A 16,979-nucleotide genomic window follows, 5' to 3' on the forward strand; every position below is an offset into this window, starting at 1 on the left:
TTAATTTCACCTAATATATCTCCTGCTTAAAAGATTATAAATTCTTGAAATAAATTTCACTTTCTCGACTCATCTCTCAAAATGGGTCTTCATGGAATTTTTCTATACCATGTCATGTTAAACCCTAAAATCAGTTGATGCCAATCATAACTGGGAACAACTAGTGTTTGACCGATCACAGTGGAGGTCTTTGGTACACAGTTATAATGGAGACTAGAGAAGAATACAGCAGTGGCCAAATCTGGTTGGTGACTTTTCTATGCTCGGAGTGCAGAAGGATCTGTATTCTGTAGGTCACGGTTCGGTCTCTTCATTCACAGGAGGGCACACAGTCGCAAGAAGCCCTAATAAATTATAAGTTTGATAGCAACGATAGTTTTGTTTTCGAGTCTTTTTGCAGATTTATTCTCGGTAACGGGATACAGCAATGAATGAATGAGTGAATATTGAACCTTGAAATCTTGCGCTCTGATTGAAACACCCAACACCCTTTGTTATTAATGAATCTAATATATGGAGTAGAGCAGTTTATAATCCATTATTTTCTAATATATACTGGGTGATTAAAATATCAGTTGTGTGATTTAAAATTTCATGTCATAACATCATTTGTGATATATGCGTACAGAAATGAGAAATTAGCTGATAATATTTCAGAATGCTGGCCAATCTTCTGTGAGTAACTTACATTGGTGTCGTTATGCTGATGGTAAATATCCAACGAGTTTTCTGAGAGTTAGAATGCAGAAAACCATGCACAAATATGCAGCAATTTTCAGAGAAGAAAGTTATTTGAATGAAGGCTGTGAAAAGATGCTGGAAATATTCACAATGTACAGACATTTGAAAACTAAAGACAGGTAAATAAACCTTCAGTTTGTTTTCAATAGTTATTTAGAGAAAATTTAATGCGAATTCATTGAAACACAATTGAGCAAATGTCCGATTTTACGATTTAAAAAAAACCTAACCTTCTGGTATATGGAACTGCAAGTATATTAGAAAGAGAAAAATTCGTCACCGGGCACGCCGAATAGACTTGCTGACTTCTCAAACCATGATCAAAATGCAGTACGCGCAGTTATATATCATTTTATAAATAGCGTCAAGTAATTACAATATAATTTTGTTTTCTGTTATACTGCTCATATAAATTGAGAACACAGAAAATGTTTGTGATCGATCTTAAAATAAGTCAATATTCGAATAGTCATTTCACGGACTAGGTTTTCTCAATATGTGTATTTTTTTTCACAAATTGTGAACTGATTACGCGAAAATACATGTCCGATCCTGCCCAACTTTAGCCTCAACATATTCACACTTCGTGATAGAAAAGACTGAATCAATCCTATACACTATAGAGAAGTCAAAGCAAAGTATATCTCTATTCACATGCCACGCAACAAAAACAAAATATAGGAATATATTCATTCAGAATTAGTCTCCTACTTAACAACTGATACCTTTGCATACGACTTATCGGTCGTGAAAACCCTATATTCCGATCAGAAAACCAATTTCATTGGAGCTTCTAGGTTTCTGAGCTAATAACAAAAATTCATACTTGCATCAAAATGTGTTATACCCTGAAAAAATATATGCAGGGTCAAACGTCACAGCACGATAGAATAGACCAAATATTATCGAATGATACCAACATTAGTTCAACGAAAAATGTACCGTTTCCAAAATAATCATAATTTTATTAAATTACCTAAAGTTGCCGATTTTCGAACTATCTTTCTTAATAACAGAGCCAGTTTGTGAAAAAGGATATCGATTTTGAATTATATTGAACTAAGATTATTGTTTGATCTCCCGTAATTGAAATTATTTCAAGTAGTTAATCGATAACTTTGTAATTAAAACAATTGTTTTTTCTACATGATTTTTATAACACAGAATGAACCCCCTCTATAGGAGTGATAATATGGTAGAAAAACGCTATCCTTAATCACAAATTGGCCTTGTGATTGAAAAAAAAATTCGAAAATCGTCAACTTTAGGTTAGTTTTTTTCAGAAACGGTACATTTTCGCTCAACTAATGTTGGCGTCATTCGATAGTATTTGATCTACTCTATCGTGGTGTGACGTTTGATTCAGTAGTTTTGGGACACCCTGTATATTGAATAGCCACATTAAATGGAAACTTAATGCGCCCCTGTTACCATATATGGGTGGTTTATGAGAAAGGTAACATAAAGATAAAATGCATGAAAAAATTTCTATTCATCAAATCGATAGATGGGCAGATTCTATATCATATCGTTGGGTATTCTACTATTAATACTCAATGATCATACGATTCTACTAAGGCTACGTTCGGCCTGTAAACACCGGTAAAGAGCGAGTCGAACTAGAATTTTATCACAGATCAGTTGGTGTCAGTGCATCCTGTACAAATTGTTAATTTCTGAATGAACGAATGGCAAGTGTCAACGACAAAAATCGTGGGAAAAATTAGAATTTGAATACGATTTGTTCGAAAATTTATATGAATAGATAATATAATTCTCAGTGCAGATTAACCGTAAATTCTACAGTTTTATGAATAGTATGTTTATAAGTTGTTTTTTTCGTTTGTCTCGTTTCATAACCCTGCTTCTATAGAACCTCTTTTCCGCATCTTTGGAGCTGGGACTCATATTTGATTCCGAAAACTCCTACTCCGTCTGGAACGAAAGACAACTATTGAAACATTTTGTTCTGAAACTGCGTCCCGAACGACTCGGAACAAAAAGGGCTGATAGAGTCTACTGGCCAAACGCACCTTTAATAGTCGTTCCGTTACTAAAGTTATATCAGTAATGATCCTACTCATCCGACAATTTTACCGACAACCAAATAATTTTTTGTTAACATCGCTTCAAACTTTTTATGCTAAAGCCCAGACATCTTTAGGCTTTCTATATTTTCAAGATATAGTGAAAAAAAGGTTATCGGTCAATAACGAAAATAATAACACGAAAATATAAAACAAAATATGTAGTCGTATTCAGAAACGGGTCCAGATCTCCCAGATTTCAGTTTCGGTGAACTATTCGAATCTACTGACGTGAATTTTCGGGAATTGTTTTAAAAATCATATGCAAATTTTGTGCAAGCGAATGGGGAGTTTTTGGTATAGGGGGCACGTGCCCCCCCCCTGGATCCGCTACTGATCGGGATTACCATCTTCATCCCGAATAGCCGAATATACGTGGGAGTGCTGTCCAGGTTCAAAAATTCATGTTTATTGCCCTTTTTTTACCTTCACCCTTCCTAATGCATTCCATTTAGCTAAAGGTGAATTATGCAATAACACTCCTTGAGTTAGCCTTAACTTCAAGAATTTATTATAGTGAGTAGTGTGTTTTAATTTGTAAGTTCAAATAATTTAATATAATCACATAGAGCTGCTCCAATTGCTTTTATTAACAACCACAAAATTAGAATTCTCTACTACTCTCGAATTATAATCGCAAAAACTGAAATAAGTCGTGAACTATCCAGTTAGCAACTAAACAATAAAAAAATTTGGATTTTTCCATATTTTATTCATATTTTCATCGTAAAAATTAAAAACTCATTTTTAGGGGTCTTATATTCAACACTGATCTAGTTGAGGCCTGGGAATTGAACAATTTAATGATTAATAGTGTTCAGACAATTTTCGCTGCCAAAGCTCGAAAGGAAAGCAGAGGATCACATTATAGGGAAGATCACAAAGTAAGAATAGATGAATTCGATTTTAGCAAGCCTTTAGAGGGCCAGGAAAGAAGAACTTTTGATGAACATTTCAGGAAACATTCGCTTACAAAGGTCAATTTTCAAACAGGAGAGGTAACTCAAATCATTTAATAAATTATCATACTTTATGTTGACCTAGAATGCCGAAAACTGGGGGAGCTCCCATCAAGTGCTGAATATCAATTTATGGCCTAAAGCTGCATTCATAAGGACGTAAGGCCGGTCGAAAGTATGTGGATGCATCGTCGATATGCCACCGATTAGTTGTGGGGGACCCGGTAGCGTACTATTTTTTTTAGTGATTTAGTGACCGCATGAAATTCATTTTGGGCGTAGTTTGATGTTCGAGTATCATGAAAGTGAACGTCAGTCGCCAGGCCAATGGTTGAGCTTATGCGGTGGCGACGTGTTAAAGTTGCCGAAAAAAAATTTTTCAAGAGATTTGATACCGCACCAAAATTCGTAATATGATTGTCCGGATCACTCTGAATTAATTGGAATAATACCGTCAGCTGCATAAATTATGGTGGATTATACGTCAGCCGCGTGTATGAAGTCGACCAAATTGAAGAAAAGAAAAGTCATTTGATACCGCATGAATTCCACAGAACTGACTGTTTATACCTCAAAACGAATGAAAACCATTGTCAGCTGCATCTTCAACGATGGAAAGACCATCAAAAACAGAAAAAGATCTGATTTCAAATGTGTTATGTCAGGTACCTTGTATTAGTTGTTCAAAATGTTATATAGGTCAGACAGGTAGATATCTGAAACAAAGAATTTATGAACATTCTAATGATTGTAAAAATTTTTTAATTAAAAAAATACAACTGCTTTAGTAGAACATAAAAAAGATACTGGACATGATTTTAACTTTGGTAAAGTAAAATTTTAGCTTCACAATCCAATTATAAAAAAAGATTATTACAGGAGATGATTTGTATAAAAAAAGAGCCTAATTCTGTCAACCAAAGATCTGACATTGATGGACTTAGTTCCTCATATTTTAATTTGTTAGGAAGATTTAACACCTAAATTGTTTTCAAACAAGTTGTCACTCCTGTGTTATTGTTCTTGATAGACTGGTACATATGACAGATCATTATTCGACTTATTCATCTCTCCTAGATACTGGATATCTGCTACCCTGATATTTTCGATGAATTTTATGGTATCCATTATTTTATTTTACTGTTTTATTTTTGACTGTGATTTTCTAATAGACCAAAGAAAGCACAACTATGAATGTGAGTATTTCGAGAGAAATCTATTTTTATTATATTTTTTAGATTTTTTATATTTTTCTATTTATATTCATGTTATTTATATTATATCATTCAGGAAAAGAATCCTTTTTATATATGTTGTCCGTGTTTATATTTCTGTTTCAAATGATTTTACTCCTCTTGATTTTCTGTTGGTTGAAGGCTGTATCAAATTGTTCGGTTGCGATGTAGTTTTCTTACTTTTAGTTGTTTTTCTAGAGCCCTGATGATGCAATAATAAATTTTGCGAAACGTTGGCCATCACACAAAGTGGTTTCTTTTAATAACGTTCCCAAAACCAACAAGTATTTTCATCTTGATAATTTACTGGAACGAAAAATCTATCTGATGGAAAGACCGTCAGTCAGCGTCCTAAACATGTGCTCGTTAATTGCACTGGGGCGTCTTATAATGTAACAAAGCAAATTTTCAATTAGTTTTGTTTCCGAGTTATTTATTTCATGTTTCCGTAACGTGAATGGATTAAGTCGACCGGTTTCAGGCCGCGCGGATCCATGTGTTCCCGGCTCGCGATGTCTTCAATGTGAGGTCCACAGAACACACCCTTGACTTACTTTATGGTGAGGTCAAGGGGGGATATCGTATACCGAATTTGTTTAATTGCGCATTTGACAATTGTACAAAAAAGGGCCGTGCCGGGTATAAATTCGAGCGATTTCGTAAATTCAGTCAATGAAGCCAGAGTCAGAGACTGTGCCAGAGTGTTCCAACCGCACAAGAAGTTCATACCCGATAGTAGTAACTTCCGGCTCGAAGGACCAAAAAATGTTGTTTCTTTGGTTGAAACAACACTTGCTTGAAGTTTTTAGGGCAACTGAACGACCAGACTCAGAACGTTCAAGGGAATGTCTTAACTCCACAGTTGCCCAAGAGGTATATTGATCAAACTGAAGATGAATGATGATTTTATTAATTACAGTCTAAGCTTATATACTAAATTGAATAATGACGATAGAAATAACATTGCCATATTTGGTATCACTGCACTGACGGAGTCCCCGGTTGCATCAATTGTTTCTAGTCAGTCAGCAGAATTCGGTAGATCGACGGCTCGCTCGGCGTGACCCAGTTTTGTGAATAATTCAGATGGAATTTTCCATATTATTGAACTTGATTATTTTTTAGAATAATGTTCGAATTTCGAACAAGTACATTCAAGGGTCACACATGGGCAAGGTCTCAGGTATGATTATTTTAATTACTCTTTTGGTTAATTTGCCGGTTTATTTCTTTTCCCACATACCCTTCTTTCCGCCGTCGAGTTGTGTAGTAGCTTCAAATGGCCTGCACTACTCCATGGACTTTCCCAGTATGCGTAGGTGCGTACGCTAGCTTCAAATGGCGCGTACATGCTTCCGTGTCATCCTTCCACCGTACCGCCCGGGTCCTGGAGGCCATGCATTAGCTTGAAACGGCCTGCATCACTCCTGGAATTCCGAGTGTACAGGAGTGTACGATGTTAGCTTGAAACGGCCCATCCTACACTCTTGTCAGGTACGTTCCGCCGTCTCTAGCTCATCCCCCTTACCGTAACGCCTGAGTTCCTAGAGGTGATGCATTAGCTTCAAACGGCCTACATCTCTCTTGGAATTTCGAGTGTGCGGGAGTGTACGATATTAGTTTCAAACGGCCCATCCTACACACCTGCCGGGTATGTTCCTGTGCAACCCCTTTTTACCCCGCCTGTCCCTAACCATACCATCCTACACCACTGTCCGGTATGATCCCCTTTCAACTAGGCCACACCGGGGTTATGGGGGTGGGTACAGCTCCCGCGATTTCGGAACACCTTGGATTCCGAGGGCACCCTTGCGGGTGTGTTCGTCGTTCTTGTTCCGTGGCTTAGTTTTTCCTTCGGTCCACCAAAGTATACCGGCAAACCGCCTTCAGTCTTAACACCAGCCTCGTTTATAATAACCGACTTTGCCCATGTTACTACCCGCCGCTTGTTCGCAACGTAGAGTTAACTTGCACTGTTTTCACTTACGCTCTTGCTTCATTCTAACTCCGACCGCTTCATCCCGCATTCTTACTTTGCTCACTCATCATGCTTTCATTCACCCGCTTCTAACAGAGTTTCTACATTGGTTTTGTTTTGGTTCGCACTTTAGGCGGTTCCGAATCGGTTCAAAGCAGTGGAGCAGCAATGCTATGGGAAGCTTCACACATGCTACGCGCGAGCTTACGCTGAATAAATAAATGTTCGACTGTTTTGAACCGTTCTGGAACCATCCTAAAAGCGAACCAAAACAGGCCTATTAAAAGCACGTTACATCCCGCTTCTGCTTCTGTACCGCTTATTCACCCTATACCCTGTACGACATCATTATGTATATAGAAGATATTGAATAGAAGTTTCATGGTTATTGTGTGTTTTATTCTTCTCCCGAATAGAGTTTCTAAGATATTTCAGAGATAGGGGACTGTCCGAACTCCATGAACATCTGACCCCTGGACATAACCTTCTCTGACTGTAGCTCCTGGTCACCTGTGGGATACCGCCTACAGATTCCGAGTGTCCTCAACACTTTAAACTAGAGGTGGCGCCCGAGGTTTCTATCTTCGGAGAGGAAGACGGCAACAGATGGAGACAGGAGGTCGTCACAATAATTGATACTGAAAATGGACTGACGCGGTTTTTACCAGAAGAATCATTTAGCGGATAATGATTTACATTTAAATTGATATTAAAAAATAGTGATTTACAAATTGAGTGTACCTATAAATTCTTTGTTAGAGGAACCTAAAGAAAAAGAGCAACTTCCTTAACAAGTTTTGGCGGTTTTAGAATTATTCACGTACAGACAAAATTGCCTACAGTCATTTCGAATGATGACGTAACGAAAAAAAAGAGAATTAAAATTTACATATCATAGGCCTCCTCCACACAAGGGTTGTTCTCGAAAAATATCGACAAATAATTTCCAATATCTACCTCGAATTAATTTTTTCAAATATTTATCCATCAAATTACATATGAATGTATTTATGAAATTTAAAATTTCAACATGCGCATATTATGGACTAATTTCCATTATCATATTGAATATTGAATTATTTTCATTTATAAATTGAAAAAGTAATATTTATTTATTTGAATACTACAATAATCTACAGCCTAAGCCAATTACAGATTGGGAAAAAACAAAATTACAAATAACACAAAAAATTTCATAATAAATCAAGAAAATAAGATATACCAAAGATAAATGACAAGACAGTTTCTCACAAGAAATTATGATCCTAACACAGCTCTTCTAACATCTAATTGAGAACTGTTAAAAATATCTAGAACATATAAATTGCAAAAATCATGGCATATTCTGAACATATTGACAATAATATAATATTAATTTAGTTGTATCACTTTTGCTCATTCTTCCTCGTTGAAGCCTTCTATATTGTCGGTTTCGAAATCTCTCTCCTCGCAGCTATCATCAGTGCTCTCAATGATGGCATTCAGCTCGATATCAAATTCACTTTCAAAGTTTTCTATAAAGAAATAAAATATTATATGCATTGTTCTACTCAATTTCTAAGTATTGTGAACATACCGTCAGGATTCTCGGTATTGATTATTCAGCCATTTTATTGATAATGTCCGTGGAATTTGATCTTCCGTAAACTATTGAAAAGTTTATTTTTTAATTTCCAATCACAATCTAAAGGCGAAAGTTGTACTGGAACAGGTCGGTAAGCATTAGTCCAAAGATATGCTATATACAGGGTGTTTCCTAATTGAATGTCAATATTTATAGAGGTAATTTTTGGGCCCATTTTAAGAAGAAAAATTTATATGAACATATGTCCTAAACGTCTTACCTTTTAATTCGACTCACGGGTTTCACCTTAAAAAATAAAATTAACGTATGTCTCTGCATGGTGATATTGTCATATGCATGTATTAAGGATATTGTTATGATCATGCAGAGAAACGGTTTTTACTTTTTTAAGTGGAAATGGTGAATCGGATTGAAAAAAGTTAGGTGATCAATTTTGGTAAGAAATGATTGGGAATTACAAAAATAATTTTTATTTTATTAAAAATCTGCGGCGTACCATCAATGTCTGCCAAAATAGGTAGGTCAAATTACGTACGAACGCCACTGGTGGAAATTAAGAAAAAAGTGATACATTAAAAAGAAATAATAATAATAATAAACGTCTTGTATTCACATTTTCAATATAACACAGGCGAAGTTTAGCCTAAGGCTATTCTTACACTTAACCTGTGTCATACAAACATACAAATATTACAGCGCTCTACAATCTACATTCAAGAATCATGATTATACATTTCTGAGTGTACAGAATACCCAATAGGTTACAGAGGAAAAAACCACAAATATTCACGCCATGAGAGGGAAAAAAGCATCAGGACAATAAAACATTATTCCAACACTAACACAATAAGTCGAAAAGTCTGGCCTTCAGAACACGTTTCAACCGAAACTCAGAAACATGCAAGTAATCAATGAGAAGTGAATTGTACACTTTGGCGGCCTGATAACTGAAAGATATCTGAAACACAGCACTGGAGTGTCGAGGAATGCTAAGATGATTTCTGCCCCTCACTACAACTGAATGAACAGCGGATCTAGGAACAAGTTTATTATAGAGTTCGATGGGAATTTTATATTTGACTATTTTATATAAGAAAACACAAAAATTCTATTTTCTTCGAACAAACATTGGAAGCCAACCCAGTTCTCTGATTTTATGAGAGACAGGATCATATTTCCTCAGTGAAAACACGAAACGACAACAAAAATTCTGTACCTTCTGAATGCGGTGCTGCTCGAACTTCGTCAAATAATTTCCATAGACAACATCTCCATAATAGAATCTGGACAGAACCAAGAATTCACTGAGAATTTTACGAGTAGAACGGTTAAAACAATGTCTATGAGAATATATTACTTTCAAGATGCAGAATGATGTCTGGAGCATGTTGTTTACGTGAAAAGTGAACTTGACTTCAGAATCGAACGTTATCCCCAGGTTCCTGACGGTGTCAACAATGGGCATTAATTCGCACCTGAAACATCTGGGACAGACTCACCCTCAATCTCCTATTCCCGAACAACATTACTTTACACTTACCCCCATTCAACTTCAGATTGTGTCTTCCAGCCAAATTACTCACCGTTTCAAGGTCACTGTTAATATTATCTTGAACTTGAACAAAGTTGTCCGCATTCAAGTCACAATAAATCTGAGTATCATCAGCAAAGGCTTGATATCTACAATATTTAATGGAAGTAAGGATATCACTCGTATAAATAACAAAAAGCAGCGGTCCTAAAACGGACCCCTGCGGCACTCCAGAAGTGACTCTACGTGAAGTAGATAATAATAATAATAATAATAATAATAAAGTTTATTCTGTTAATCAACATACAGTTGTTCTCACAGAAATATTAACAAGGTATAAGTTCATTTGCTACATAAATTTCTTATCACAAGTTAGAAATATTGAATATTAACAATAAAATCACACAACTAAATGTTCTCGTATACCAATTCGAAATGTCCCCAGCGATTTGGAAGATCTAATAGATAAAACATTATCTATTAGAACCCTCTGAGAACGGTTACTTAGATAAGAGCGGATGAAAGAGATGAAATTTTCAGAGAAGCCGTAATATTTCAGCTTAGAACAGAGCAAAGTGTGATTGATGGTGTCAAATGCTTTCGAAAAATCCAGGGTTATCAAAGCTGTTATGTTTTTTCCATCAGAATTTTTGACGATATCATCTGTCACCTGAACTAATGCAGTAGACGTGCTATGTCCAGCCCTAAAACCTCCTTGACAATTTGGAACAACATTGTTTTCCGTAATATACACTGTAATTTGACGATGAATAGCCCTTTCAAGGATCTTTGAAATAGCGGGCAAAATACTAATCGGTCTGAGATCTGAAAACTGCTTAGGGTCATTAACTTTACTTAGGGGCCTAATCACCGCAACCTTCCATGACTCTGGAAAATAATTCTTTTCAATGCAGCAATTCACAATATGTGTTATATAATCATTAAGTAGAGGACCACAGTACTTCAACATATTGATAGTTATACCATCGAAACCGACAGCATTCGACTTTATGGTCGAGATAATTTCCCCCACCTCATCAACAGAAAGCAACCGTAGCTCAAAAGCATTTTCAGGGTTCTTCAATTTGGGATATCTCTCTGTAGAGTAGAAACGCAAAAGATCATCATCAACAGGCCCATCGACAAAAACGGAACTGAAATAATTGTTGGCCAGTTCTGTCTGCTGCAGGCTCAGCGGCAAGCGAATATCACCCCTCACAGGATTGATCCCCCTCAGATTCTTCCACAATAACCTAGAATCTCCCGCCTGGAAAATACCATCATAATATGCCCTCTTCTCCCGTCTTAAGGACGACATGACGACAAAGTAAAATTACGTAATCTCTTATAACGATCCCAATCATCGGGTGCTTTAGTTATTTTGAATTTCGCTAGCGCCGAATCTCTTTCCTTCATCATCATTTTAATAGGAAAAGTCAACCATGGGGCATGTTTCCTTGTCATACGAGCAGCTCTTAAAGAAGCATGCTTCTCGAACACCCCCAGAACCAGACTGGAGAAAAACTTCACCTTCTCATCGATATCATCCATAGTAAAAATATTGTAAAAAGGTTCCCTCAGCAAGTCGCTCTGAAATAAGTTTATATCGAAAAATTTGAAGTCTCTGTAATAGTGCATTCTTGGCCTCGTCACTGACGATTCAAAGCTCAGCTCACAGAAAACCATTTTGTGATCAGACACAACATCCGCATTCACGACACCAGAATTCGAAACGCATCCTGGGCTGGTAACGAAAATTGGATCCAACAATGTCATAGAGTCTCTAGATATTCTTGTAGGTTCATCTATCAATTGCGTGAAACCATAAGCATCCATGGAATTAATCAAAGTCCCGTTCGTAAGCAAGTCGATGCTTACGAACGATGCCTCTTGATTCATAGTATACATGTATGACAAATTTCATTGAAATATTTGAAGTGGTATTGTAGATATTGATAATAAATTATTCATTTTTGACAACTTTACCATCCTGTATCTCAAAAGGTAAGACGTTTAGGACATATGTTCATATGAAGTTTTTTCCTTAAAATGGACCTAAAAATCACCCCGATAAATATGGGCATTCAATTAGAAAACACCCTGTATATATTGACCGTAGCATATGCTGATGTAGCTTCGAGTCACATGGGAACAGTGAATTTGCTATTGATTGATGCTATTGAACATAATATATCTTTTTTTTTCATTAATTCTACATGTTTTTGCCAGCGTTGTTACGCGTGATGTATTGACATAGTCAACTGTTTTTAGATTATATATTCTGTACATACACACATTCTCTAATTACTTTCTTAGGTTGCCCAATATTCCACTTTAGAACATTTTAGAAGTCTGTCCTTTATAAGATTAAGATTTCTGATCAACTCCTAATTTTGAAAGACTTTTTTCTTTTTCTGAAGAAAGCAGGAATCGATATTGTACCGGAATATATCGTAATTTATTATTTTTTTTATTATCAATGCAAGAATAAATTATTATATGCTGAATGTATCCTTACCTGTTGGTAAGGACCGTCAGTTCATTTTCAGTGTCAATTTCAAGACGCTCTGTTGCATTTAACGCGCTCATGTTTATATAGGACGCTGACTCACGGTTTTTCTACAGTTAAAGATGCAGCCTCTGTCTCTGGATGCAGCTGACAATGGTTTTAATTCGTTTTGAGGTATAAACAGTTAGTTCTGTGAAATTCATGCGGTAACAAATGACTTCTTTTCTTCAATTTGGTTGACTTCATACACGCGGCTGACGTATACTACCATTATTTATCTAGCTAACGGTTACATTCCAATTCAGAATTATTGTCCATATTACTGATTTTGGTGCTGTATCAAATCACCTGAAAAATTTTCTTTTTCGGCAACTTTAACACGTCACCATTGTCGCGGGGACTGACGTTCACTTTCATGATACTTTAACATCAAACTACCCCCAAAATGAATTTCATGCGGTATCAAATTACTAAAAAAAATATGTAGTACGCTATCTCCTCTACTAGATCGCCGTGTGCCTATGAAAAATCGTTCAAATATGGTTCTTCATCAAAGAAAGCCGATGGAAATGTAAAGTGAAGCTGCATCCACATTATGCCGCTGTGTGCCGAGCGGCTTTGCCAATTGGCAAAATCTCATCGGCAAAGCCAACGAGAGAAGACGCATCCACATTAACATTAGTGTACACAGTCTAAGCTGCAACTGAAGCTGCTCGAGGCCACTGAGGCCAGCAGTTGGCACATCCTCACTATACATTTCCATTGGCTTCCTTTGATGGAGATCGACAGTTCAGAGGAACAGAGCGGCATGAGCCAACGGTGCATCCACATACGCAGCGACTTTGCCGAGCGGCTTTGCCAATTGGCACAGCGGCATAATGTGGATGCAGCTTAAGGATGTGCCAACACAGTCAACCGCTGGCCGTAAGCGGCTTCAGTGGCAATTCAGATTGTGTACTTGATGGTATAGACAAACGGATAGGTTGTACTTTTGATTAATCTATATCCGGATCATACCATTTTATGAGACTGTGGTTTAAAAGATTAAAGGATTAAAACAATTAAATGTACGAACTATTAAAAATACCAATGAATTTTGGAATTGAAAAGGAAGAGATTGCAAGAAAAATAAAAAATCTTGTATGTTCGTTTACGAGAGAAGTAAAAAATGAATGAATGCCGAGAGAGAAATCGTGGATTTGTCTTGACTTTTCCGATCGGCAAGGCCTCTCGGCACACAGCGGCATCATGTGGGTGTAGCTTTAGAGGTCCCCAAAGTTCTCGTAATATGTGTTCTATTTTTTTGTTATCAAAAAGTTGCTTGAATAAGGTTTCTCCGTGTGCGAACCTCTATTCAAACAAAAAAGCAACCCAGTTATTCGAATAGTCCTGTTTCAAGAAAGATATTTCACATTTCCATTTTTCCCTAACTCTTCGAATACCTCTAGATGTGGATCACAATTTCATTTTGAATGTGGTCACGCATCTATTAACGAATACCTATGGGCCATAGGCGTCATGAGAAGGGAGGCATCTGCCCATATGGTGCATAACTCGATGCTCGATCCTTTTTAAAATTAGTCGTAAGACACGAAAATCACAATTAGCTATAGCTTTATCATTTCAGGTAAACTTGTACTATCGACCAGTGATAGATCAAACTTTAGATCCTAAAGAATGCCCTCATGTACCCCCAGCGATAAGAAAATATTGAAATAAAAATTTTCTCATGAAATTTTGAAGTGTAGATAATAACAAAAATTATATCAGTCATTTTTATTCTACAATTAATTATTTAATTTGTAATATGGTGAATTAATGCAGAGTTACTAATATTGTATAATAATATAGGACATCGTAAGTATATAAGAAAGAATAATACCAATGCAATGATTACGATAAAACTTTTTGATAGTGTTCTTTATTATTCCCCACTATTCGATGAGCCTTATTGTAATAATGCATGTATCTTGATCAATGGAGGAGCGGCTTTTCACTGAACAAGGGGTGATTTTATCTGACTTGCTCCTGACAAATAAGTGCAAGAATTTACGATTATCGATTATTTCTTCTTAAGAAGTTCTATTTTTTTTTAATAGATAATGTAAATTTATTCACGCACTTGGTCGACTAGAATCAACTCAAATCTTCGATTTCTTAAAGCTCATGCAAGGAGCGCAAAACAGTAAATAATATTTTTCATAAAGAGTTCAAAATCTTTTGCGTTTTTTCAAGCTGTTTAATATGTCGCCTGTAGGGTAGGGCATCCAGCTTTCGCTTCCGTAAAGAAGCGTTGGGAGGACCACTGCTTTATAAACAGCTGTCTTGGTCTTCAGATTGAGGTCGTGATTTTGGAATACTCTGTCCTTTAGCTTCCAGAATGCCTGTGATGCCGAATTGATACGGATGTGTATTTCCGTGTCTAGGTTAGCCCTAGTATTTTTTGTGCTTCCCAAGTGTTTAAACTGCTCGACCTGTTCTAGGGTTTCACTCTCCAGGCTGATATGTGTTTGAAGGCTTTCTGGTAGACTTACTAGGATTTTGGTTTTGTCGATATTGAGTCTAAGTCCTAAAGCTTCGTATATATGTATGTTTATAGGTATCCAGCATTATCTGTAGATCCTCTGGGCTGCTAGCGATAAGTGCGCAGTCGTCTGCATATTGAATTTCCGTGATAAACTTTGAACGGGTTTTTGCTCTGGGGTGCTTCAGGTTAAATAGGCCTCCATCAAATCTGAATCAACAGGTATCCTTGATTTATCTTATTTTTATGTTTATAAGCATATAAACCACGCCACCTCGCATTAATCGCCATATATATCAAAAATGTTTGAACAGACAACAATAAAATTTTCGTGACTAATTTCGAAATTGTCATGATGATCATCATGATTATATGATGACAATTTCGAAATTAGTCACGAAAATTTTATTGTTGTCTGTGACTGAACCTTAGAATGTACATTGACCTTGCCCTTTCGCATATGTGGCTAAGCTTCTCGCACTTATCGTTCTCTAACTCGAGAACGATTAAGATCTGAATCAACAGGTATCCTTGATTTATCTTATTTTTATGTTTATAAGACTCTTTTGGGCTGCAACATCGCCAGTCTTGTTAATTTCCGTTTTCATCGCTTTGTGTTTTGCCTCCAAAAGAGGTGCGATATGAGTTTCGCTGTCGGCGAACCAGTATGGGGATTTTCGGAAGCGTTCAGTGCCCAGTATTTCTTTCGCTGTATTTGTAAGAGATGACTTGAAGCGGAGCCAATGACTCTCAATGTCATCGTTATAATCCGGTGGTGTTAGGCTATCTTTGACGGCAGCTGTGAATCTTTCTTTGGTAGAAGGGTTTTGTAGTTTGGAGATTTGAAGCCGCTCTCTTAGATACTTAAGCTTGCGTTGGTTTTTTGGAAGCATTGAGATTTTTTTCAGATCTTTTCTTCTCACGATCACATAGTCGAGAGTATGACAATTCCCTGAGCGCGGGTGGCGCCAGGTACCCCTTGAATTGGGTCTCGTAATAAAATAGGTGTTCGTTATACACAGATTGTGTTCTGCACAAAGAGCCAGCAGACGTTCTCCATTCGAATTGATGCTGTCTGTGTCGTGTTTCCCTATTATGACCGGCCACAGTTCTGAGTCTTGACATCTACCGACTCTGGCGTTGAAGTCTCCAAGGAGAATAATTCGTTCCCGTTTTGGGATGTTTCTTAATGTAGCAACGAATGTTTCGTAGAAAATGTCCTTAAAGTTGTCAGGGGAGTTCATATTGGGTGCGTATACTCCTATGATGTTCACAAACTTGTTATTCGCTGCAGGAAAGCGTAGGGTCATTAAACGTTCTGAGATGCCAATTGGATGCCATTTTTTCTGATTTCGCCATACGGCAAGCCTTTCCAGAAAAAAGTATACACTTGTTCTACCAAGCTACCTTCGTCCGAAAAGCGTGTCTCGCTTAAGGCAACTATTGCAATGGATGTTCGTTGCAGTTCTTTATCGATTAGGGCAGTACGCCTCTCTGGTCGGTCGGCCTTGGGGTTGTCTAGCAAGGTTCTGACGTTCCATGCTGCAATATCTATGTGCTTTTCATTGGTGGTTGTATGATGATTCACTCGCTCAGGCACCCTCCCCGGAGATCCGAATGGGAGGGTATTTTACCTCCGGATACAAATTTTGTCCTGTTCGACTGATCCATCTTTTTGTAGGAGCTGCGTTAAAAGGTGTTTAAAAGCTGCACTGGTAACGTTGTCAGTTCAACTTTGGTTGCGGTTTCGACTAGATTATTTTGTGGCACAAGTATCCTGAGACGACAAGGTCTAAGAAGTAACTTAAGCAACGCAGAGAGCCATTTCCT

At 37.0% G+C, this 16,979-nt stretch overlaps 1 protein-coding gene across 1 annotated transcript; it reads left to right on the forward strand.

The window, feature by feature from the left end:
* The first annotated feature begins 657 nt into the window (after positions 1-657).
* On the forward strand, positions 658-14,409 carry LOC123317197 (succinate dehydrogenase [ubiquinone] flavoprotein subunit, mitochondrial-like). Its single transcript, XM_044903603.1, has 3 exons — positions 658-860; positions 3,580-3,826; positions 14,253-14,409. Exons 1-3 carry the CDS (start codon positions 742-744, stop codon positions 14,337-14,339), a joined length of 453 nt encoding a protein of 150 aa, XP_044759538.1. The 5' UTR covers positions 658-741; the 3' UTR covers positions 14,340-14,409.
* Positions 14,410-16,979: the final 2,570 nt, after the last annotated feature.

Source organism: Coccinella septempunctata, chromosome 7 (genome assembly GCF_907165205.1).
Source record: "Coccinella septempunctata chromosome 7, icCocSept1.1, whole genome shotgun sequence".
Taxonomy (NCBI): Eukaryota; Metazoa; Arthropoda; class Insecta; order Coleoptera; family Coccinellidae; genus Coccinella; species Coccinella septempunctata.